This window comes from Tursiops truncatus, chromosome 20, assembly GCF_011762595.2.
Source record: "Tursiops truncatus isolate mTurTru1 chromosome 20, mTurTru1.mat.Y, whole genome shotgun sequence".
NCBI lineage: Eukaryota > Metazoa > Chordata > Mammalia > Artiodactyla > Delphinidae > Tursiops > Tursiops truncatus.
In genome coordinates, this window is record NC_047053.1 from 44,007,065 (window position 1) to 44,030,688 (window position 23,624).

Below are 23,624 nucleotides of genomic sequence, written 5' to 3' on the forward strand. Positions count from 1 at the left end.
GACAGCTAGTGCCCACAGTCCCCACCTCCTGGAGACAGGGGTGAAGGTACAAAGGAGGAGGTGGGAATGGTCTTTCTGGCTCTAGACACCAGGACTTCTGGGAAGGGGAGCTGAACAGGAGTGGAGGGTGGGGGAAGGCAACTCTGGGGTGCTAATCCCAGCTTCCTGTCTGGATTTTCTTCGACGGCTGCTCAGGGCCTATCTTAGGATGGTCACAGCTGCCGAAATAGATCTCTCCCTTCACCTGTTCTTAAGCAAAGAAGACCTCGATAACTTCCTGTTGAAAGAACGCAAGCGTTGGTAATTTTTCCGGGACGAAGGGCACTGATGTTAAACTCCCCAGACTTTGCCACCTCTTTGGAGCAGTGGCTCCCCTTGACCAGGAACCGGGGAGCAAACAGGGGCCAGCCTTTTCCGTGAACCTGGTTGGTGTTTCCTTCCTTGGTGGCCTCCAGAAACCACTCTTGGCCCGCAGGACAGCCCTCTGATTCAGAGCGACAGGGAGCAAATCCTTTGCCCTCCTCACTCACCTGCCCCTTGCCCCCAAGCCTGCTCCAACAGAATTCTCTACTCCTAACTCATCACCCTAGTCAGTTGGGCACTGGGCCCCAAAAACCAAGTGTCCGAGTTGGGGCGGGCCTCCCCAGCCACTCACGCATTCACTCAACAAACTCGGCCCCCCAGGCTCCGTGCCGGGGATGCCCAAGGGTGCGAGGTACAGCGAGGGATGAGCCGCGATGCCCAGGCAGCCACGGCGCGGGGGTTTGGATGTGGACATCTGGGAGAGAGTTGGGCCTCCGGGGGTGGGGGTGAGGGTCCTCGGGACCCGTCGTCCCTAGAGGTGGAGAGAGAAGAGCAGGAGGCGGCGACAAAGGGCGAACGCCCCAGGCACCGGAACGCTGGCGGGACCTGCGCATGCGTAGGAGGAGACTTTGGCGTCGCCCAGCGTCGTCAAGGTAACCCTGATCCGCAGCAGCTGGCCATGGCCTCGGGGACTGGAGGGAGCTGGGGTCATCCCCCAGCACAGACTGCAGCCTCGACGGTGAAGGCTGAGTCGGGGACCAGAGCCTGCCCTTACCTGGAAGGCCTTGGGGGCGGGGTGGAGGGGTGGGCTGACTTGGGGAGCTGTCCCTGGAGGGTCTGAACCCTGGAGGAGTGGGGGTGGGTGAGGAGAGCGACCCCAGCCAGAGAGGAAGAGACTTGACAGGGAGGCCATGGGGCCGCGGAGGGGAGAAGCTCCTGCGAGGTTAGGGAAGCGACTCAAAGGCGTGGGGAGCGAGGAGGGGGTCCCCATCCCTTCCCCACCTAGTCTGACTGAGTCTCCCCCTCCCCCCAGCCCTGGGTGACCATTCCGCAGCCCCTCCTGTGGGCCATTCCACCTCCGTCCCCACGGCCGGGCCGCGTGAAGGAAGGTGAGACTCCGGGATCTCCCCACTTTGTACCCCACTCTGCCCGGCACATTCTCTGGGCGTCCTTGCTGCACCCCCTCCTTCCCCCGCCCTCCCCCCGAAGCTGGAGTTGGGGAAAAGGCCCTGGGGTCGGGGCAAGAGCAGGGGGGGTTCTGGCGCGGGCCTGCTGAACTCCCGTCCCCTAGACCTGCTGGAACTGATGATGCTGCAGAACGCGCAGATGCACCAGCTGCTTCTGAGTGGCCAGGTGGCAGCGGTGCTCAACCCGGGGCTTGCCTGGTCCCGCCCGCAGGTGCGTGGGCGGGAGGTGGGGGAGTGGGGGTGGGCTACCAGGGCTGCCCACCTGCAGGGCCAGAGGTGGGCATCCATTTAGGGTTCCCCCCACCTTGAGAAAAAGGAGCAGGCAGCAGGGGAGCCAGGAGCCAGCCCTCATCTACCTGGCTAGGTCTGTTCGGCATCTGTTATGTGCCAGGCCCCCGTGTCAGCCTCCATGGAGTGGAGGTAGCGGGTCCCCAAATCCAGACCACTCGGGTCTTGTTTTCAAGATTTCCCTGCAGTGAATCCCCCATTGGACTGCAGACCCAGGAGGGGAGGCACCATCGTACCCTGGGCCTGCAGCGTGCCTGATACTTATTAGGGGTTCAGTTGCTGTTTGTTGAACAAGTGAATGAATAAATGAATGACTATGAATACAGGGCAACTTTGGCTGTGATGGCCACAAAGTGTGAGGGCCACCTGGTTGGGGCACGAGGAGCGTCTCCTTGGAGGAGCAAGCGGCCTTAGAACCAGCCCTTGAAAGCCAGGCAGGATTCTGATGTTTGGAGGAGGTGAGGGGTGTGTCCACCATCTAGGTGGGCAGGGGCAGAATCAGGAGACAGAATGGAGGAAACCCTGTGTATATGTGGGGGGGGGGGGTGGAGGGGGGAGGGGATGGGTGCATGGGAGGGGAGGAGCTCTAAGGCTGAGCCTTATTCAGCCAGCAGTGGGCAGCCTGAGAGGTCTGGAGGGGTGACAGCCGGGTGGTGAGAGGATGCCTGTCAGCTTGGAGGGAGCGGACAGAGATTCATGGAGGGGCCGGTCAGAGGAGTCGAGGCAGAGGGAGACCCTGAGGAGCTGCTGCCACCCCTTCACCCCCAGGCCCTCAGGGGGCCCTTGGGAGGAGCGCCCTACCTCAACAAGTGGGGCACAAGTGGGTCCAGGGACTGGGGCTTGAGACAGGCTGGGACCCGGGACCCTTTGCTGCAGTGCTGCAGTGCTTGCACCTGGACAAACGTCTCTTCGAGCCGCAGACTACAAAGGAAATGAGACTAAAAATAATGGCACGCATGCGCAGGTGGGGCAATTATGAACAATAAGATACAAAAAGGCCACCAATCAGCTGCCACTTCTGAGGTGCAAAAGTAGGGTACTGAGCATGATTCCTGCACACAGCGCCACCAAGAGGGTGGGCGGACCACCTAAGCCTCCCCTCCAGCCCAACCCGCCAATCAGTCCCTCCCCTCTCCCCGTTTAAGGAACCAGCCCACTCTCCTTGGGGAGTGAGCGGGGGCACCTCTCTCTTGTTCTCACTCCCTTGTGCAGCGTGAGTCCCAGTGAATTCCCAGCCTGAATTCCTTGGCTGGCTTCTTATCAATTTCTATTGATTAAAGAGTCCAAGAACCCTGTCCATAACCCCGTATCCTGAGGCCAGGGGCAGCTTGCTGGACTCCTGGCCCCAGCTCTGGAGTCATACCTGGATTCCTCCAGTCCCTGCTTGGCCTTATTAGCTGGGTGACCTTAGAAAAGTTACTTAACCTCCAAGCCTCAGTTTTTCCCATCCACAAAATAAGGAATAAATGTCTCCAAAGAGCCTTGCTTGTGTGTAGTAAATGCCCAATAAACAGTAGCTGTTTTGTGCTGGGTATCTGGAGAAATAATTTAGAGGAATGGAGGAGTGGCGGCTGGGAGAGCATGATCCTGTATCATCTCCCCTCCCGTCTTGTACAATCCCCAGGTCTACCTGGAGGGTCAACAGGAGGCGGCGTATGAAGAGGAGGAGGAGACCGAAGCCCAGGAGGAGGGGCCTTTGGTGTTCCACCACCACTACCTGCCCTGCCTGATGCCTGCTCTGGGCCCCCTGCTCTCCTGGCCGGCCCCTCTCCTTTCCCCTCCCCTACCTCAGCCCTGCTTGCAGCACTTGGCCAGGGTTCAGCACTACCCTTCTACCTCTGGGAAAAGGGGGACGTAAGTGAGGCCAGGGTCTGGGTGCTGCCCGGGCCCTGCTCTGGGGCTGGGCTGGAAGAGCTGGCCAGGGGTCAGGCTGGAGTGGGGAAACTTGTGGGTGAAATTCCAGAGGCTAGCCTGGGGCCTCTGACGGGGCTCTTTCTTTTCTCTCCCCGTCCCAGGAGAGCCGTGCCCCCGCCTCCACCCCCCAGCGCCACAGGGACTGTGGGTGTGGATGTACCCCCAGCTTCAGGTAGGGGCCAGGTGGGTGGGCAGTGGGGCCCAGGCCTGGCGGTGGATCAGAAGGCCAGGAAGGCCATGCGCCCTGTGGGGCTGAGGGCCCCTACTGTCATGGCCGCAGACAACCGGCCTATCCCGTTCCAGTTTCCTCCTTGGGCTCCACTGAGGCAGGAGGGAGTCACGATGAGGGTGCTGTCTCCCCCCAGACTACTATGATGCCGAGAGCCTACCGTGAGGACAGACGTCAGCCCCAGGACCCATGCCAGCTGCATCGCAGAGCTGGAAATAGCCCTGGAGCCCCTGTGTGCCCCGCTAGTGCTTTTCTAACCCTGAACCTATGTCTGGCAGCCCTTCTTACCCCCTCAGCCCCAACTAGGCCCTCTCCCCGAGGTCAGTCAGTCCCCTCTCTACCCCACGGAGACCTTGAACCAGCCTGATCTCTGCTTCAGGGTGAGAGCCCCTTAGAGCAGTGTCCAGGCCCTGGCGGTCACATAACAGCCCAACCCTGTCCCAGTGATTGCTGCCTGGGCTGGCAGAGGCCTGGGAACCACAGCCCTCCCTCGACCTCCACTCCCTCACCCCCCACCCCGGGGATGGCCAGCGCTGCGGCGTCTCGGGTTGGCCCAATAACCGAGCAGGAGGTAAGAGGCGAGGACAGCGTTTGTTGTCCGTGGCTCTCTGCAGGCCCAGAGTGATGGGGGAGGCCTGGCTGAGGAGATCCTGAAGCTGAGCCCTTGGGGCCCCCATGCTTACCCCTGGAAGCTGGCTCTGTTGACAGAAAGGAAAGGTCAGAGCCATGCCCTGCTCTGACACAGAGGGCCTGCGGTCCCAGAGGGCCACGTGGGAACAGAGTGTCTCTCTGCCCCTCTGGGCCATGGTGCATCTCCCCACCCACCCTCAGTAGGAATGAGTCGCTCAGTGTCCGATGAGGGTGGGCGTCTGGTGCCTGGGCTGGTCAGCATGGGGGTGCCCCAGGGCCTGGGCTCCCCGGGGCTCTGGAAGTCCCCCGTGAAGGAGAGGGTGGAGGGAGGCTGAGGGGACATTTGGAGACCGAAGTCCGGCTGGGCCTGGTGGCTCCCTTCCTGACCATTCCCAGGAGGAGACACTGAGGCACAGGGTTAAGTCCAGGTGTTTGTATTCAGACTAGGAAAGGGAGGGTCCCTGACGTCCTCTGCTGCTTGTCGTGGTCCTTCAGCCAGGGCTGAACCACAGCCCTAAGGAGCCATGCTGAGTCCCAGTGGCCGCCGTGCTGGTGGCCATGCCGCTCACGTAGGCTATGCCCGGTAGGCCCACCTCAGCCTCCTCCAGGCAGCTTGCACCCCGTAGGTACCTGTCCGCCTCTGGTGCCACTGCTGCCCAAAGACAAAGCACAGCAGGACAGATGTCACAAACAAGAAGAGCAGCACTGACACGACCGTGATGATGGCCACCACCTGGTTGTCTTGTGCGGGCTCTGGGGAGGGAGAGGGCAGTGGTCTTAGAAGTCCTCTGGCCCCAGGTACCAGGGCCAGAGGGGGAGTAGAGGTCCATCCATCACCCCCCCACCCCTCGTCCTTCTGCAGTCACCCTGTGTTGCAGAGGTGAGTGGCAACTGGTATATCAACTAGAGGAAAGAGGGGCCGGGGTCCAGGCCACCAGCTGGGCCTCTGTGAGACCGTGAGGGCGGATGTCCCCCTGCCGCCAGCTCCTGGCACCAGCACGTGGTTGCTGGACACCACAGCCTGGACAGTGGCGTGGTCCAGGCCGAGCCCCTCCTTGGGCAGAGCTGAGGGAGCTTCTACCAAACTCTCAGAAGACAGAGAACATCTAGGTCGTCTAGAGTCACAGAACAGCAGGGCTCCAGGGGATCTTAAGGGTCAGTCAGGCTACACTTGTCATTGCAGAGAGGGGCCAAGGCCAGAGAGAGGAGCTTGACTTGGTTAAGGTCACCCAGCTTGTTAATGGCCAAGCAGCTAGCTGGGGTCCAAGCTGGCAACTTGGAGAGAGCTCCAGGGAACTCCTGGGATCAAGTTCCTGGGTGCCTCCCCCTGAGCTGGCAGAGAGTGGGGCAGAGGTGTTTTCCTCCCACGAGGGGCTGAAAGTGAACGCCCTCTCCTTCCCTCCTCCTCCGGGGGCTCCCCCTCACCATAGACGTCGAGCGCCTGGGGATCTGAGACTCTGTGAATGAGGTCCCCGCCGCGAGAGCGCAGGTCCATCTCGGCCCGGCAGGAGAAGTTGTGGCGGTTGTCTTCCCGGTGAGCCGTGGTGTTGTGGGTGACCATGGCCTCTTGGGGGGAAAGTGTTGTCCCCACAAAGGTCTGGCTGTATACGATCTCACTGCCATGGAGCAGGGTGACAGTGAGACCTTCGAGGGGTGCCACAGAGGGCACCCTGCACTGGATGGTGAATGACCTCCCTACAGCCACTAAAGTGGGCCATAACTTCAGCAGCACTTGCTTTGGAGGGTCTGAAGGAAAGAAGGAAGCAAGGTCTGGTCAGGATGGGGGTGCAGTTCCAGCAGGCTCCACCCAGCCAGGACCATCCCCGTCACCACAGTGTTCTCAGGAAGTGGGCTGGGGCCTGGCTGCTCTAAAGTGTAAAAAGAGGAAGGAGGAAGCAGTTCAGGGTGAAGGATGTACTGGGTGGTTGTTTTATGGACATGAATTCTGGAATGGACAAGAATGGAGGTAGCCTGGTGTCTACAAAGAAAAGGTCCAGAATCTGTACAGTCAACTAGAAAGATATAAAAGTTTTGGACCTGTCTCCTTCCTCTCCAAAAATTAAATACAAATTTCAAAAATTAAATGGTTGGACAATTATGCTGAGAGAGACTTAGAAGGGAGTACTCATTGGAACTGGATAATGAGCTGTGAGATTCCTCACTTCAGAGGTGGAGGCCGGAGTCAGACCTGCCTTGGCTCTTCAGGATCGGGTTCTGAGCTACCTCTAGCCCTTAGCTATTAAACTCGGTGGTACCCTGGGCTCCTTTTTGAACTAGAATGCCTTGCCCCCATTACCCCAGGATAATATGTTAGGTATAGGACATCTTTCTATTCATCTGATCCACTGATGACAGTTTCGAGCGATACCCTCGGTGCCAAGCTGTTGAGAGAATCCCAGTCTCTCCAGGGTCTCCATGGCCTCTGGGCAGGTGTGTGTGTGATGGTCACACATTCGCCAAGGGCCCTCAGGGGGAGATAAAACCACGCCTCAGCCTTCTCTCCGGGAGGCCAGTGGGCTACTGCAGAGTGTCCCAGCCCTCCTGATGGGGCCCCCACTGCTTGTCATGGGGCGCAGGGTGTTCTGGTGATGGGGTGCTACCAAGCTAGGAGGAGACTGTAGCACGGCATGGGAAACAGCTTTTAGATTTGTCTAAACCTTGCTTGAATTGTCCTCCTCTGAGCAAACCTCAAAACCAGGGTTGCCAACAGGCTCAAGGAGACCAGGGGAGGGTGTGAGAAGATTCTGAGCCCATGGACTGGGTCCAGGAGCCCAGGGAAGTGGGAGCCATAACGAGAGCACCCAGCAGCAGTAACAGAGCAGCTCTGCGCGCGTTCGGTAGACGCAGGCTCTGGCCTAGGGGAGCAGGGCCCCGCGGTGCCGCACTCACGGAACACACTGATGTTCAGGCTCTTGGACTCCTGCTTCCCGGAGCAAGTGAAATGGCAAATGACATCTGTGTCCTGGGAGATGTTGAAGACCTCATACAGCTTCCACTGATCCTGTTCCGCCAGGAGAGTCTTGTGTAGGGTGGTCTCCAGACCACCGGTGTTGGGCTGGGTACAGGTGGTACTACAGTTAATCACCTGAGACTCCCCGGACTCCACCATCAGCTGCTCTGGCCACGTGCGTACCTCGAACGCCTCCTCGCCAGACCCTGGAAGACCAGAAACACTAGGCAGGAGAAGTCCCTGCTGCCCTGCCCAGTGGAGCTGCCCGCAGCGTCAGTCTGATAAGGGGTAGAGGTCCCCTCTGCTCCTCTCCCCTTGTTCAGACCTTATCGTCTTGGGTCTAGACCACAGAGACTGTGACCCCCCTGCAGCTGTCTGCCTGCCTCTGGTTGATGTTCCTCCAGCTCGTCACCTCCAGATTAGTCTTTCTCATGCACGTCTTCTATCTCCATGGAGAGGGATCTTATTCGACCTACGAGGCCCAGCCCAAATGTCCCCTCCTTCACGAAGACCTCTCTGAAATGGAGGTGGACTGTGTCCTCTGAGCCCCCATGGCCATGGGTTCGACTCTTCCCTCCCTCCTTTCCTCTCTTCTTTGCAAATCCTTTTTGAACACCGGCTGTGTGCCAGGCACTGTTCTAGGCTCTGGGGATCCAGCAGGGACCAAAGCAGACCAAACCCTGCCCTTGCGGCGGTCACATTGCAGCGAAGGAGACAGACAATAATAAACAAGTGAACTAGCCAGCTTGTCAGTTGGTGGTAAATGCCTAGGAAAGGAAATAGGGAGTGGGGTGGGGTTGCCGTGTTAAATAGTGTAGTCAGCACAGGCCTCACGGAAACACCGACATTTGAGCAAAGAATGAAGGAGGTCGGGGTGGTGGTGGTAGGGAGCCCAGCAGGCAGGTATCTGTGGGGGGAAGGAACCGCCAGCGCAGAGACCCTGGGTGGGGAGGAGACCAGATGGCTGGAGCTCAGCGAGGAGGAAGGAGGGGGAGGCGAGGTCAGGAAGGTAATGGGACCACCTTGCAAATGACTCATATTCATGCTGGCTCTCCCTTGGACATTCTGGAGCTTCTAGAAGGCAAGGCCCAGATTTCGCATATTTCCCTTTGTGCTCAGCACAATACCCTGTGTGTGGCACAGAGCCAAGAAATGTTTCAGGCACGAAGCATTTCAGGCCTTCGGCGCTCGCCTCCCACTCGGTGAAGACCAGAAGGTCCTTGATCCCAGCCAGCTGGGCCCGTCCTGTGTCCTGTGCTCCTGCCACACCCGTAGACCCCCCACTTAGCCCTCAGCTAGTGGCATATAATGAAGGGGCAAAAGAGGGGCTTTGCAGGGAGAGAGAGCTGGATTTGAAACCTGAGTTTGCCAGGTACCAGCTGTGTGGCCTTGGGCAAAGTGCTTTCTCTCTCTGAGCCCCAGTTTCTCCATCTGTCAAATGGGCTAGTAATCCCTTTCCTGCAGGGTTGTCGTGAAAGCACCTGGCAGGTTGTCCAAAACAGAGTGCTCAGCCCACGGAGGCATTTTCCTTCACGGTCCCCTGGACCTCCTGGAAGGGGCTTCGTTTTCGCTTTCATGGTCGCCACAAGGTGATGCCCTCTGCTGCCCTCTGCTGACCCCTGGACCACCTCTGAAGACTAGCTGGGGCGTGCCCTCACCTGCCCTTGAACCCCAGCCTCCCTTCACCTCTCCATTTAGTCTCCACAGCCTGCCACATCCACACACCATGAAGTTATGGGGTCTGGTTCCCAAAAGGCCAGGACCCCTACCCGCTGCCCAGGGTCATGGGGAAGCCAGGCTGGCACAGCATCCTGTACCCATGGCGGACGGCCTCTGTGTTCAAAGCCTCAGCGACTTCAGGACCGGGACCCCCTTCCCTGCCTGAAGGGGAGGGGGTCCTGGCTGGCACGCGCCCCGTCAGGAACCCCAGGCTCACCTGTGCAGCAGAGCAGGGCGAGGAAGGCCGAGAGCAGTCCCCAGCCACCAAAAGGGGACATCTCGAGTGGCGTCCACGGGCTCCCAGGGAACAGCCGAGAACCGCCTGGAGAGAGATGGAGGGCGCAGGTCAGGGAGTGGTGGCCTGGAGCCGCAGCCGGAACCCCCAGCCTTCTGTGAGCTGATGACCACATTTCCTCTCGTTATCTGAGTGGTCTTGGGGAGGCCACGTGGAAGGCCGGCTCCCAGGGTCCCAGGTCTCTAAGAAGCCAAGCAGAGGAAGCTGGGAAGCAGCTGATAAGCCAGGCAGATGGGGGGAGCGCCGGGGGCACACGTGTGTGTGAGTGATGTGTGTGCACACGGGATTCCCGTGCGCTGTGTGTACACACAGGACAGCGCTGCCTACAAGCCTCAGATCTGGGGAGCCCCAAATCCCACAGGACACACTGTGGGAGTCCCCTCTGCGTAGGGATTTTCCAAGTTGGAAATAGGGTTTAGGAGGCAATAGCTGGATGTTTACCTCCTTCCTCTGCCCCCTACCCTCCCCTGCTCTTAGATTTCTGGTGATACACACTGTCCCTGGGCACTTTCTTCTCTTTTTTTTCTCAGCTAAACGTGATTTCAGATTGCTAAGAGAAGGAGGAAGGAAAAGGAAGCTAGCATTTAACTGACACCTACTCTTTTCTAGGGACTAAGTTAAGGTTTTCCTACATTATCTCATTTAACTATCACACCAAGTCTACACATTTTGATTGTGCATCTGAGGAACCTGGGGCTCAGGTGAATTAGGTGACAGAACTGAGGTGAGAATTTAGGAATGATGAGGAGTTGGTTGGATGATCAGTGGTTGTCAGGAATTAAAGGGAGGGAGGGATGAACAGGCAGAGCACAGAGGATTTTTAGGACAGGGAAACTACTCCGTATGATACTACAGTGGTGCACGTGTGTCATTATACATTTGTCCAAACCCATAGAATGTACACCACCAAGAGTGAACCCTAATGTAAACTATGGACTGTGGGCGATGATGATGACGTGTCCATGCAGGTTCATCAGTCATAACAAATGTCCCACTCTGGTGGGGGGGGGGGTGGGGGGTGTTGGTAATGGGGGAGGCTGTGCGCGCGTGGGGACAGGAGGTTTGTGGGAAATCTCTACCTTCCCCTAAGTTTTGCTGTGAACCTAAAACTGCTCTTAGGAAAAAAAAGTCTACCAAAAAAAAAAAAAAGCAGCTCAAACACACTACCTAGAAGGCAACCTTCTGGGTTAGCGTTCTTACCGACTATGGATTGCTGTTGAAAATGCAGGCTCTTAAACTCAGTTCTTAGCAGGGTTTAGTGGAAGTCATGTACTCAGTCATGCCTAAATTCTCATCTCAGATTCGATTTTTAAAATATTTAAACAGAAAACCCAGTTCCACATTGTTTACAAGACACATGTAATGATTAAGAGTATGGAATGGTTGAAAGTCAAAGAATGGAAAAAGATATACCAGGCAAAAGCTAACCCAAAGAAAGCCAGAAAAGGTCTATTCATATCAGACAAAGAGGACTTTTAAGACAAAAATATTGATATTTATTAGGGATAGATTAAGTACCTAGATTAAAGGGTCAATTCATCAGGAAATTATAATAGTTCTAAACTTGTAAGCACTTAGTTTGAAGGAACTACAAAGAGATAAAACCATCATCACAGCAAGAAATTTTAATACAATGTCTCTCAATTATGAATAATGAAGCGGACAAAAAAATCAGTAAGTGAATGGAAGAGCTGAAACATACAATGTAAAAGCTTGATCTGCACCTATAGAGAATACAAATTCATCAAAAAGATAAGTTTTAAGACCCCTATATATTTGGTAATTTAAAAACATACTCATCCATGGGTCAAAGAAAAAATCATAAATGACACATTTTAAAATTCTTAGATTTGAGTGATAATGAAAATATCATAGATTATAATTAGTTGGATGCATCAAAAGTGGTACTTAAAGGGAAATTTATAATCTTGAATGCTTGTATTAGAAAAGTGTATGAAATAAGTATCCAATTTAAGTAAGAAGTCAAGAAGTTATAAAAAGAACAACAAAGTAAACCCAAAAGTAAACTCAGAAGAGAATAATAAAGAACAGAAATCAATAAAATAGAAAACAAAGATATGGTAGACAGGATCAATAAAACCAAAAGTTAGTTCCTTGAAAAAACCAGTAGAACAGGCAAATCTCTGCTGGAATTTACTTATAAACAAAGGAAAGCACAAATAAACATTATTAGGAATAAAAATAACTACATAACTACAAGATTAAAAAGAAGACTATACAAATGAACAATCTAACCTTACACCTAAAGGAACTAGAAAAAGAAGAACAAAACCCAAAGTTAGTAGAAGGTAAGAAATAATAAAGATCAGAGTAGAAATAAATGAAATAGAGACTAAAAGCAAACAAACAAACAAAAAACAATAGGAAAGATCAGTGAAACTAAGAGCTGGTTCTTCAAAAAGATAAACAAAATTGATAAACCTTTAGCCAAACTCATCAGAACCAAAAGAGAAGTTACAAAAACACCTCAGACATAAAAAGGGTCATAAAAGATTACTGTGAACAATTATAAACCAATACAATGGACAACCTAGAAGAAATGGATAAATTCCTAGAAACGTTCAATCTCCCAAGACTGAATCAGGAAGAAATAGAAAATATGAACAGACTTATTACCAGTAATGTAACTGAACCAGTAATAATAATTTTTAAAATCCCAATAAACAAAACCATAAAATTCCTAGAAGAAAACATAGGCGGCATGCTCTTTGGCATCGGTCTTAGCAATAATTTTTGGATATGTCTCCTCAGGCAAGGGAAGCAAAAATAAACAAATACGTCAAACTAAAAAGCTTTTGCACAATGAAGGAAACTATCAACAAAACAAAAAGGCAGCCTGCTAAATGGGAGAAGATATTTGCAGATGTTATATCCAATTAGGGGTTAATAGCCAAAATATACAAAGAATCATACAACTCAACATAAAAAAAAAAAACCCTATTAAAAAATGGGCAGAGGGGACTTTCCTGGTGGTCCAGTTGTTGAGACTCCACACTCCCAATGCAGGGGGCCCAGGTTCAATCCCTGATCAGGGAACTAGATCCCACATGCCACAACTAAAGATCCTGCATACCGCAACTATGACCTGGTGCAACCAAATTAATTAATTAATTAAAAAAAAAAACGGGCAGAGAACCTGAAGAGACATTTTTCCAAAGAAGATATACAGATGGCCAACAGACACAAAAAGATGCTCAACATCACTAATCATCAGGGAAATGCAAATCAAAAACACAATGAGATATCACCTCACACCTGTCAGAATGGCTGTCATCAAAAAGAAAACAAATAAAAAGCATTGGCAAGGATGTGGAGAAAAGGGAACTCTTGTGTACTGTTGGTGGTGTTCACTGATAGATGCATGGATAAAGATGTGGTTGGTATATCTATACAATGGAGTATTATTCAGCCATAAAAAATGAAATCTTGCCATTAGCGACAACATGGATGGATCTAGAGGGTATTATGCTAAATGAAGTGAGTCAGACAGAGAAAGACAAATACTGTATGATCTCACTTATATGTGGAATCTGAAAAAAAACCAAATGGGAATTCCCTGGCAGTCCAGTGGTTAGGGTTCTGAGCTTTCACTGCCGAGGGTGTGGGTTCAGTCCCTGGTCGGGGAACTAAGATCCTGCAAGCTGCGTGGCATGGCAAATAAAAAACAAAAATTACATCAACATAATAAAGGCCATATATGACAAACCCACAGCAAGCATCATACTCAATGGTGAAAAACTGAAAGCATTTCCACTAGGATCAGGAACAAGACAAGGACGTCCACTCTTGCAACTCTTATTCAACATAGTTTTGGAAGTCCTAGCCACAGCAATTAGAGAAGAAAAGAAATAAAAGGAATACAAATTGGAAAAGAAGAAGTAAAACTGTCACTCTTTGCTGATGACATGATATTATACATAGAAAATCCTAAAGATGCCACCAGAAAACTACTAGAACTAATCAGTGAGTTTGGTAAGGTTGCAGGATACAAAATTAATGAACAGAAATCTCTGGCATTCCTATACACCAACAACGAAATATCAGAAAGAGAAATTAAGGAAACACTCCCATTTACCATTGCAACAAAAAGAATAAAATACCTAGGAATAAACTTGCCTAAGGAGGCGAAACACTTATACTCAGAAAACTATAAAACACTGATGAAAGAAATCAAAGATGACATAAACAGATGAAGAAATATACCATGTTCTTGGATTGGAAGAATCAATATTGTGAAAATGACTATACTACACAAAGCAATCTACAGATTCAATGCAATCCCTTTCAAACTACCAATGGCATTCTTCACAGAATTAGAACAAAAAATCTTAAAATTTGTATGGAAACACAAAAGACCCTGAATAGCCAAAACAATCTTGAGAAAGAAAAATGGAGTTGGAGGATTCAGACTCCCTGGCTCAAAACTATACCACAAAGCTACAGTAATCAAGACAGCATGGTACTGGCACAAAAACAGAAATATAGATCAATGGTACAGGATAGAATGCCCAGAGATAAACCCACACACCTATGGGCACCTAATTTACGACAAAGGAGGCAAAAACATACAATGGAGAAAAGACAGCCTCTTCAATAAGTGGTGCTGGGAAAACTGCACAGCTACATGTAAAAGAATGAAATTAGAACACTACTTAACACTCTACACAAAAATAAACTCCAAATGGATTAAAGACTTAAATGTAAGACCAGACACTGTAAAACTTTTAAAGGAAAACATAGGAAAGACACTCTTTGACATAAACCACAAGATCTTTTTTGACCCACCTCCTAGAGGAACAGAAATAAAAACAAAAATAAACAAATGGGACTTAATTAAACTTAAAAAGTTTTGCTTTTAAGCAAAAAGCAAAGGAAACCGTAAACAAGACAAAAAGACAACCCTCAGAATGGGAGAAAATATTTGCAAATGAAACAACAGACAAAGGATTAATCTCCAAAATATACAAACAGCTCAATATAAAAAGCACAAACAATCCAGTTAAAAAATGGGCAGAAGACCTAAATAGACATTTCACTAAGGAAGACATACAGATGGCCAAGAGGCACAGGAAAAGATGCTCTACATCACTAATTATTAGAGCAATGCAAATCAAAACTACAATGAGGTATCACCTCACGCCGGTCAGAATGGCCATTATCAAAAAAGCTAGAAACAATAAATACTGGAAAGGGTGGGGTGAAAAGGGAACCCTCCTACACTGTTGGTGGGAATGTAAATTGATACAACCACTATGCAAAACAGTATGGAGGTTCCTTAAAAAACTTAAAATAGAACTATCATATGACCCAGCAATCCCACTGCTGGGTATATAACCTGAGAAAACCATAATTCAGAAAGAGACATGCACCACAATGTTCATTGCAGCATTATTTACAATAGCCAGAACATGGAACCAACCTAGATGTCCATCAACAGATGAATGGATGAAGAAGATGTGGCACATATATACAATGGAATATTACTCAGCCATACAAAGAAACGAAATTGAGTTATTTGTAGTGAGGTGGATGGACCTAGAGTCTGTCATACAGAGTGAAGTAAGTCAGAAGGAGAAAAACAAATACCGTATGGTAGTGCATATATATGGAATCTAAAAAAATGGTACTGATGAACCTAGTTGCAGGGCAGGAATAAAGAGGTAGACATAGAGAATGGACTTGATGACATGGGGTGGGAGGGCGAAGCTGGGGTGAAGTGAGAGTAGCATCGACATATATACGCTACTGAATATAAAATAGTTGGCTGGTGGGAAGCAGCAGCATAGCACAAGGAGATCAGCTCGGTGCTCTGCGACCACCTGGAGGGGTGGCATAGGGAGGATGGGAGGGAGGCTCAAGAGGGAGGGGATATGGGGACATGTGTATGCATATGGCTGATTCGCTTTGTTGTGCAACAGAAATTAACACGGTATTGTGAAGCAATTATACTCCAATAAAGATCTATTAAAAAATTAAAAAATAAAATAAAAAACAAAACAAATAAAACCAAACAAAAAACAGGCTCATAGATACAGAGAACAAATGGGTGGTTACCAGAGAGAAAGGGGTGGAGAGGGGTACAAAATAGGCGAATGGGATTAAGAGGTACAAAACTCCAGTTACAAAATGAGCCACAGGGATATAACACACACTGTAAGGAATATGGCCAATAATATTGTAATAACTCCATGTGGGGACAGATGATTAACAGTCTTATCGTGATTATTTCATAATGTATGCAAATGCCAAACCACTACGTAGAACACCTGAAGCTCACATAATATTGTACATTATACTTCAATTTAAAAAATTAAAATAATGTTATCTTATAATTCAAAAAAGAAGAAGCCTATACAAATTCATAGAAACAGGGCTTCCCTGGTGGCGCAGTGGTTGAGAGTCTGCCTGCCGATGCAGGGGACACGGGTTCGTGCCCTGGTCCGGGAAGATCCCACATGCCGTGGAGCGGCTGGGCCCGTGAGCCATGGCCGCTGAGCCTGCACGTCCGGAGCCTGTGCTCCGCAACGGTAGAGGCCCCCCCGTACCACAAAAAAAAAAAAAAAAAAAAAAAAAAAAATTCATAGAAACAAAGTAGAACTGTGGTTGCCAGGGCCTGGGGGCAGGGGGAAATGGTGAGTTGTTTGTTTAATGGGTATAGAGTTTCAGTTTTGCAAGATAAAAAGTTTTCGAGATTTGTTGCAAAACAGTGTAAATGTAACACAACCATCTTTAAAACAGTACATTTAAAACCAGTTAAATGGTGAATTTTATGTTACGTGTATTTTACCATAATTGAAAATTTTATTAATACAACATTATAAATCAACTATACTTCAATAAAGTTAAAATTAAAAAGACTATAAATCATTTATGTCAAGAAATATGAAACAAAGTAGACCAAATCTTAGAAAAAACAGAACTTACCTAACTTGATTTAAGAAGAAATAAGAAGCCTGAATGGTTCTACAGCTATTAAAGAAATTAAATCCATGCCACAGCTAGAGGAAGCCCGCACACCACAAAGTAGAGCCCGCGAGCCACAACGAAAGATCCCACGTGCCGCAACGCATGCCGCAACTAAGCCCCGATGCAGCCAAATAAATAAATAAATAAATATTTTTTTAAAAAAAGATGAAATCTTGCCATTTGTGACAACACGGATGGACCTTGGGGGCATTACGCTAAGTGAAATAAGTCAGATGGAAAAAGACAAATACCATATGATTTAATTCATATGTAGAATATTAAAAACAAACTAAAAACAAAATTAAATCCATAATTTGAAATCTTCCCACAAAGGAAATACCAAGTCTAGATAGTGTTCCAGAAGTTTAAGTAGAGATAATTCTAATTTTATAAAAACTCTTTCTGAGAATGCAAATCGCAGGAACACACTCTTAACTCTTTCTATGAGGCCAGTGTAACCTTAATACCAAAATGAGACAAGAATAGGATGAAAAAGGAAAATTAGAAGCCAGTCTCACTCATGAATATAAATGCAACAGTAAGAAAAATACAAACAAACCAAATCTAGCAGTATATTAAAAATACTAGACATCATGTCCAAGTTGGGCTTATCTCAGCTACGCAAAGGTAGTCTAACAGCAGAAGAGAAATCTGCATATGTCATTTATTATTGTTGGTAACAGTAAACTTCGGTGCTCTATGTCACATTACTTCTGCCCTCCTCTGACATCCACTGTATTTACAGCACATAATTTCCTGCAAGCTTAGACTCACCTTATGCTCCAGTGTCTCACCTCAAGCTTATATCACGTGGCTTTTTGCGTTTTGCCTCAGGGTCTTCTTCAACGGCTTTAGGAGTCACTTATCTGCCTGCTAGTGTTTCCCAGAAGCATAGGAGAGTTAAGTTCTCTAAGATGAAACCCTTTCATCCCTAAGATGAAACAGGAGCTGGTGGATACATGCTCCAGTCTCCTTCTTTTGGGGAAGGCAATTCTGGGCAGCATCCTGTAGACTTATCAGAGGTCCCCACAGATTTGAACTTCCTTTGCCTACAGCTGCAACAGCAATTATGCATCGTTAATTGGCTTTTTCTCCTTCGCTCCCTGCTTCCTGGCATCACCTCTCAAATAATCTACCCGAACTGAAGTCCTTGTTCCAGGCTCTATTTTTGAAGGAGCCCAAACTAAAAACTTACATTAATAGATTTAAGAAGAAAAAAAACTATGATCATCTTAGTAGATCTAGAAAAAAAAAAATGATGATATTCAACATCTTTCATGATAAAAGCTCTTAGCAAACTAGAAGGAAACTTCCTGGATGGCCTGGGCCCATGTGGCCCATGGCAGGGAGGCAGCCCCATACCTCTAAGTTGGTTGTGTGGTTGACAGAGCAGGGGAGGGAAGAGAAAGGACAAAAACAGGAAACAACCGCGAAAACCATAGGCCGACAATGGACTGAGAGAGACGCAGACGTGAACTCCAGCAGGGACCATCTGGCCGCAGGGAGCTCTGTGCGTCTCCAGCCCCTGGGCTTGAGGGAGGCCGGGGAGGGGTGGGGAGGCCCAGGGAGGGGAAAGGACAAGAACTCAAGTCTTGATTGACAGTCCATCCCAAGCCCTTTCCACTCTGCCACGAGGGAAACGAGGAGGAGCAAGGAATGTGAACTTACCTGTCATCTGCTAAAGGGCGTGGCTGCGATGGGGAAGGAGGGTGGCCAGGGGTCCAGCTTCCAGATGCCGCTTGTGGCAGGGCTGCCACCCGTTCAGCAAGTATAATGAGGCTTTGGCCCAAACTCCCCTCTCAGGAGTCACGTGCTTCCTGTCCCAGCTGTGACTCCAGACTAACCTCACTTTCAGTCCGTTACCTCTTGCTTTAAACTCTGTTAAAATATACACCCTGTAAAATTGACCATTTTAACCATCTTTAGTGTCCAGCTCTGTGGCATTAAGTCCACTCACACTGCTGTGCAGCTATCACCACCACCACCCCTCTCCAGAACCGCCGTCCCTCACCTTCATCCCGAACTGAAACCCCTCTCTTTTCAGCACTGACTCCCCCTCCCTCCAGCCCCTGGCAGCCACTGTTCTACTTTCTGTTTCTCAGCTGGACTGCTCTAGGGACCTCACACGAGTGGAATCACACGGTATTTGTCTTTTTGTGACTGGCTTATTTCACTGGGCATGATGTCCTCAAGGCTCATCCATGTCATAGCATGTGTTAGAATTTCCTTCCTGGGGCCTTCCCTGGTGGCGCAGTGGTTAAGAATCTGCCTGCCAGTGCAGGGGACACGGGTTCGAGCCCTGGTCCGGGAAGATCCCACACGCCGCGGAGCAGCTAAGCCCATGCGCCACAACTACTGAGCTTGCGCTCTAGAGCCCGCGAGCCACAACTACTGACGCCTGTGTGCCTAGAGCCCGTGCTCCGCAACAAGAGAAGCCACTGCAATGAGAAGCCCGCACACCGCAACAAACAGTAGCCCCTGCTCATCGCAACTAGAGAAAGCCCGCGTGCAGCAACGAAGACCCAACACAGCCAAAAATAAATAAATTTATGAAAAAAAAATTTCCTTCCTTTTTAAGGCTGAATAACACCACCTTGTACGAATACACTCCATTTTGTTTATCCATTTATCAGTCAACAGACACGTGGGATGCTTCTTCCTTTTGGCTCTTGTGAAAAATTCTGCTGTGATCATGGGTGTACAAACATGCCTTTGAGTCCCTGCTTTGAGGCGACTCAAACTCTCTGAGGCAAATATCCAGAATTGGAATTGCTGGATCATATGGTAGTTCTACGTTGAATTTTTTTTTTTTTTTTTCTTTTGGCTTGCAGGATCTTAGTTCCCCGACCAGGGATTGAACCTAGGCCACGGCAGTGAAAGTACCAAGTCCTAACCACTGGACCACCAGGGAAGTCCCTCTCCAGTCTCTCTTCTGATGTGTGGTTTCTGCACTCCTGGGAGCCTTTGATGAATGAGACAGTTCCAGGATGAGTTGCCCTCTGAACCCCTGCAGGAAGCTTGTCAACATCACAGAGCTGGGTCTTCCTTGTATTTGACGTGCCCTGCCACCAAAAACATCTTCTTAACAACTAAGAACTATCGTGTTCTCAGATCTTTTCACATCGGCCACCTCGCCTAGCAATTTAAAAAACCTACCCTGGCAGAATAGCTTTGTACCAATAGGCAAAAAGTATCAAAGCTGGGAGCAGAGGTGGGTGCTGGGCTCACCCACAAGCAGAGGTTTTGCTCCCACAGCTCCACCCCTCATAACTACCACTGAAACTCCCGGCTCAGCAAAAACACAAATTAGATCACGTCAGGGACCAACAGGACAGTCAAGGCCACGAAAGCTGAAGGTCTGCTGGCTTTGAAGCGACCCCTCTTGGTACGTTTGTGCCTTGATTTCTTCATAGAAGTTCTTTTGAAATATTCCTGTCATACTGCTGGTCAGACAAAGCCAACGTAGAACGCTGGGTGGGGACGTCACGGCAAGGCTTTGAGGGGCCCTTGTGACTTTACGGTTTGGATAGCATCTGTCGTAGACACAAATTAGGGTGCGTGTCTCATTCATCTTTTCCCCAGGAGTTATGTCTGGACTTATCTTTTTTTAAGGGGAAGCCCTCCTTTCTCTATTTTTGACAGGTTTTCTGGGGCACTTCTGTCTTCCCACTTCATCCCACCTTCCTGGTCAAATGATTTCCAAGGTTGGCATAATGGTACCCAACCTTCAGGTCTTCCCTTGATTTTGTTTTGTTTTTTTGTGGTACGCGGGCCTCTCACTGTTGTGGCCTCTCCCGTTGCGGAGCACAGGCTCCGGACGCGCAGGCTCAGCGGCCATGGCTCACGGGCCCAGCCTCTCCGCGGCATGTGAGATCTTCCCGGACTGGGGCACGAACCCGCGTCCCCTGCATCGGCAGGCGGACTCTCAACCACTGCGCCACCAGGGAAGCCCCGACAACAGCATTTTAATTCTTAGTTGTTGAAAGCCAAACTGCAGAGCAATGAGGAAAATATGAATACAAATGTGTACGCGGCTCACCGCAGATTGCCGCGCCTGACGCACTGCTCCTTCACAATTCAGACTTCGGTATTTTTAATAAAGAAATGAATACATTTTATTAGAACTTGTTATAAATATTTTTTATTCTCAGAGCTGAAATGCTAAGCCATCATTTAAATTGTATCTCCATTTTTTAATTAGTTATCTATTCTATACATATTAGTGTATATATATATGTCAATCCCAATCTCAGACTTTGTTTCGTCAGAGATAGCATCTCGCTGCACTTGGGCACTCCTCGGTCCAGGGGAGTAAAGAGAGAACCGCCCGGAAAGAGATTGTGGGTGCTTGAGGCCACGTGGCAGGAGCCCCGACAGAGCCCCCCAGCAGCTCACATGGCATCAGGTCCCATAACCACTAATCAGAGCTGGGTCTGTAATAACCTGGAGCGGGGGGTGGGGGGGAGGCCTGTGAGACCTCCCCGCTGGCTAAGCACATCCTGCCTTTGGAGATGGGGGCACAAAGAGCGAAAGGGCCCAGGAAGTGGGCTTGAGCCTGGACTCCCTGTGGATCTCACTGACCAGTCCCCTGTCCGAGGGCTCTAGACCCAGTAGTCACCATCACTATTTCTGACTCTCCTAAAATACAGGGCACCCAGTTAAATTAAAAATGTCAGATAAATAATTTTTAGTATGTCTCAAATACTGTGCATTGCAAGAGTTACATACTGCGTGTGTATAGACGTACATATGTATACGTATGTATGTGTATATGTTGGTTTTTTAAGCTCTCCGGGTGATTCCAATGTGCACAGTGCTGAGAACCAGCAGTTAGGGTGGAAGAGCAGACAGCTGGGTGAGAACTCACAGGAACCTGGGGGCCGGCACGGAGGTGTGGACCGCTTTGGTGTTGGGGATGACAGGGGTTAGAGGGCAGAGGGCACAGAGGGCACACGAGGGGCAGTAGATACCTGCAAACCCCCAACACTCAGTGTGCGGGAGGGAAACACTGTGGTGGTGGGGGGTCCATCTTCAGAAGGGAGGATGTTGTCTTTCATGTTACAAACAGTGTTATACTCCCCCTGGACGCCGAAGCCTGATTGAAGCCGGGCTGTGAAGCCCCCGAAGCTCTTTCCACTAGGGCAGGGTTCCCATTCTGCTCTGGACAGCAGAGCAGAACCACCTATGCAGCTTTTCTCAGTGCAGCTTCTGGGTCCACCCCAGAACCGTCCAACTGTAACCCCGTGTGCCCGCTTTAAAAGCTATACAGGAGGGAGGGAGACGCAAGAGGGAAGAGATATGGGAACATATGTATATGTATAACTGATATATATACTGATATACATATACATATGTATATTCACTTTGTTATAAAGCAGAAACTAATACACCATTGTAAAGCAATTATACCCCAATAAAGATATTAAAATAAATAAATAAATAAATAAGAGGGGAAAAAAAAAGCTATACAGGGACTTCCCTGGTGGTCCAGTGGTTAAGACGCGGCGCTTCCAATGCAGGGGGTGTGGGTTCGATCCCTGGTCGGGAAACTGAGATCCCACATGCTGTGTGGTATAGCAAAAAAAAAAAAAAGGCTACAGACAGTTCTGTTGCATCATTTGGGCCAGTACCCCCTCCTCAACTCCCCTCTCCTCCTCTACCCATTTTGTGGCTTCTGAGCAAATCACTTTTCACGTCTGTTTATATCCTTCCCTTCTCTGCTAAGTTTCTGGTGCCTTCCCCTTTGAACCACCAAGAACAGGTACAATAAATGTTAATTAGACTTAAGCCAGTGGCTCGGTTTTATGAGAGACATGTTTCACAGCAAATGCTCTCAAATTTTAGCTTATATCAGCATCCCTGGAGGGCCCCAACCCCAGAGCTTTTCTCCGGGGTGAGGCTTGAGAATTTGCAGTCCTGACAAGTTCCCAGGTGATGCTGCTGGTTCTGGTCCTGGGACCACACTGTTTTTGTAAGAATGGAAAGGTGATCTCAATTTAAATAAAGTCAAGGTAATCACAACTACAAGTAGAAACTAGAGATTTGGAGGAGAAATGCTGGCCAGGGCCATGGAAGGCCAGTGCTTCCTAGAGCAGGCAGTAGGCTCACTGGCCTGTAGACTGAATGACGGAGATTGCGGGGTCAGTCTAGCAGAGTGGAGTTACAAGGAACCGTGCATGAATCTCTGCTCGGCCCATGCTGGCTGTGTGACCTTGGGCAAGTTGCTTAACTTCTCTGAGCTTCAGTTTGCTCACCTGTAAAATGGGGTCGTGCTTCTTATGTATGCATACTACGCATGGTAATTGAGTAGGCATTCAGCAGCAAGAGATTCAAGTCCAGGCCTTTGGGATCTCACAACCAAGCTCTAAGGCCCTCTCGCCCACCTCACAGCCCCCTTCAAAGGCTTTTATAATGATTCACAAAACATTGGGTCAGAGCCTGGCACAGTGAGCACTCAACCAAGATTGTGGTGGTTGTTACAGCTGGTGCCTGGACACGTACTTTTCTCTGTCCTTATAGGCTATGCTCAAGGACAGCCTAGTACGTGGCTTGACTACTGCATGGGTCTACAGAGTGTCAGATCCCAAGATCACCCCCATACAGGGAGGGGCCCGACATATGATGTTACGTTATACAGGTTACGTTTAGTCCTCGAGTGAGAAAAGTTTGTGAATATGTATTACTTAGAAACCTACTGGCTCATGAAGGACTTGAGTTGTTTATAAAGCCAGGCCCTCTGGTCTTCTTTTTGGAGCCCAGCCCCCTCTCATGGGGAGCCACCCTGCAGAGTGGGAAGGAGGAGCCAGTAGCCGTGGCGGGTGACCTGCTGAACCAAGATGCTGGGGTGCCAGGAGGAACAGTGACTGCACATGACGCCATCTAGTGCCCACAGTGAGCAAGTGTCCTGCCACCCAGTCTAAAATGTCTGACCATTAGGTCAGCTGTAGGTGATATTCCTCTACAATCACAGGGAGGTCTGAAATGAGCTGGGATCCTGAGAGAATATTTTTAAAGGGGGTGATCTATGTAGATGCAGCAAGTTTACCCATAAACATCAAACAGCCAAAGAGCTGAGGGAGGGCAAGCCTGAGAGGGTCTCTCATAGAAGGGAGAGAACCTTCT

At 49.6% G+C, this 23,624-nt stretch overlaps 2 protein-coding genes and 1 non-coding gene across 6 annotated transcripts; 1 reads left to right on the forward strand and 2 right to left on the reverse strand.

Annotated features, from left to right (window-relative positions):
* The first annotated feature begins 982 nt into the window (after window positions 1–982).
* PRR29 (proline rich 29) lies at window positions 983–3,681 on the forward strand. Its single transcript, XM_073797025.1, has 4 exons — window positions 983–1,042; window positions 1,337–1,517; window positions 1,595–1,701; window positions 3,403–3,681. Exons 1-4 carry the CDS (start codon window positions 983–985, stop codon window positions 3,634–3,636), a joined length of 582 nt encoding a protein of 193 aa, XP_073653126.1. The 3' UTR covers window positions 3,637–3,681.
* A 1,288-nt stretch (window positions 3,682–4,969) lies between these two features.
* ICAM2 (intercellular adhesion molecule 2) lies at window positions 4,970–18,367 on the reverse strand. Of its 4 annotated transcripts, none has more exons than XM_033847460.2 (5): window positions 18,171–18,367; window positions 9,438–9,542; window positions 7,441–7,707; window positions 5,977–6,297; window positions 4,970–5,304 (listed from the first exon to the last, which is right to left on the reverse strand). In XM_033847460.2, the coding sequence occupies exons 1-5, from the start codon at window positions 18,175–18,177 to the stop codon at window positions 5,126–5,128; spliced, it is 879 nt and encodes a 292-aa protein (XP_033703351.1). In that variant the 5' UTR covers window positions 18,178–18,367; the 3' UTR covers window positions 4,970–5,125. The 4 variants fall into 4 exon arrangements, with proteins under 4 accessions (XP_033703351.1, XP_033703353.1, XP_073653544.1 ...); XM_033847462.2 differs by lacking the exon at window positions 18,171–18,367 and adding an exon at window positions 17,277–17,466; XM_073797443.1 differs by lacking the exon at window positions 18,171–18,367 and having other exon boundaries at window positions 9,438–9,684.
* Window positions 18,368–19,341: 974 nt separating this feature from the next.
* On the reverse strand, window positions 19,342–19,413 carry TRNAE-UUC (transfer RNA glutamic acid (anticodon UUC)). The gene has a single exon. It is a non-coding gene; the product is annotated as a tRNA-Glu (tRNA).
* Between the last annotated feature and the right edge of the window lie 4,211 nt (window positions 19,414–23,624).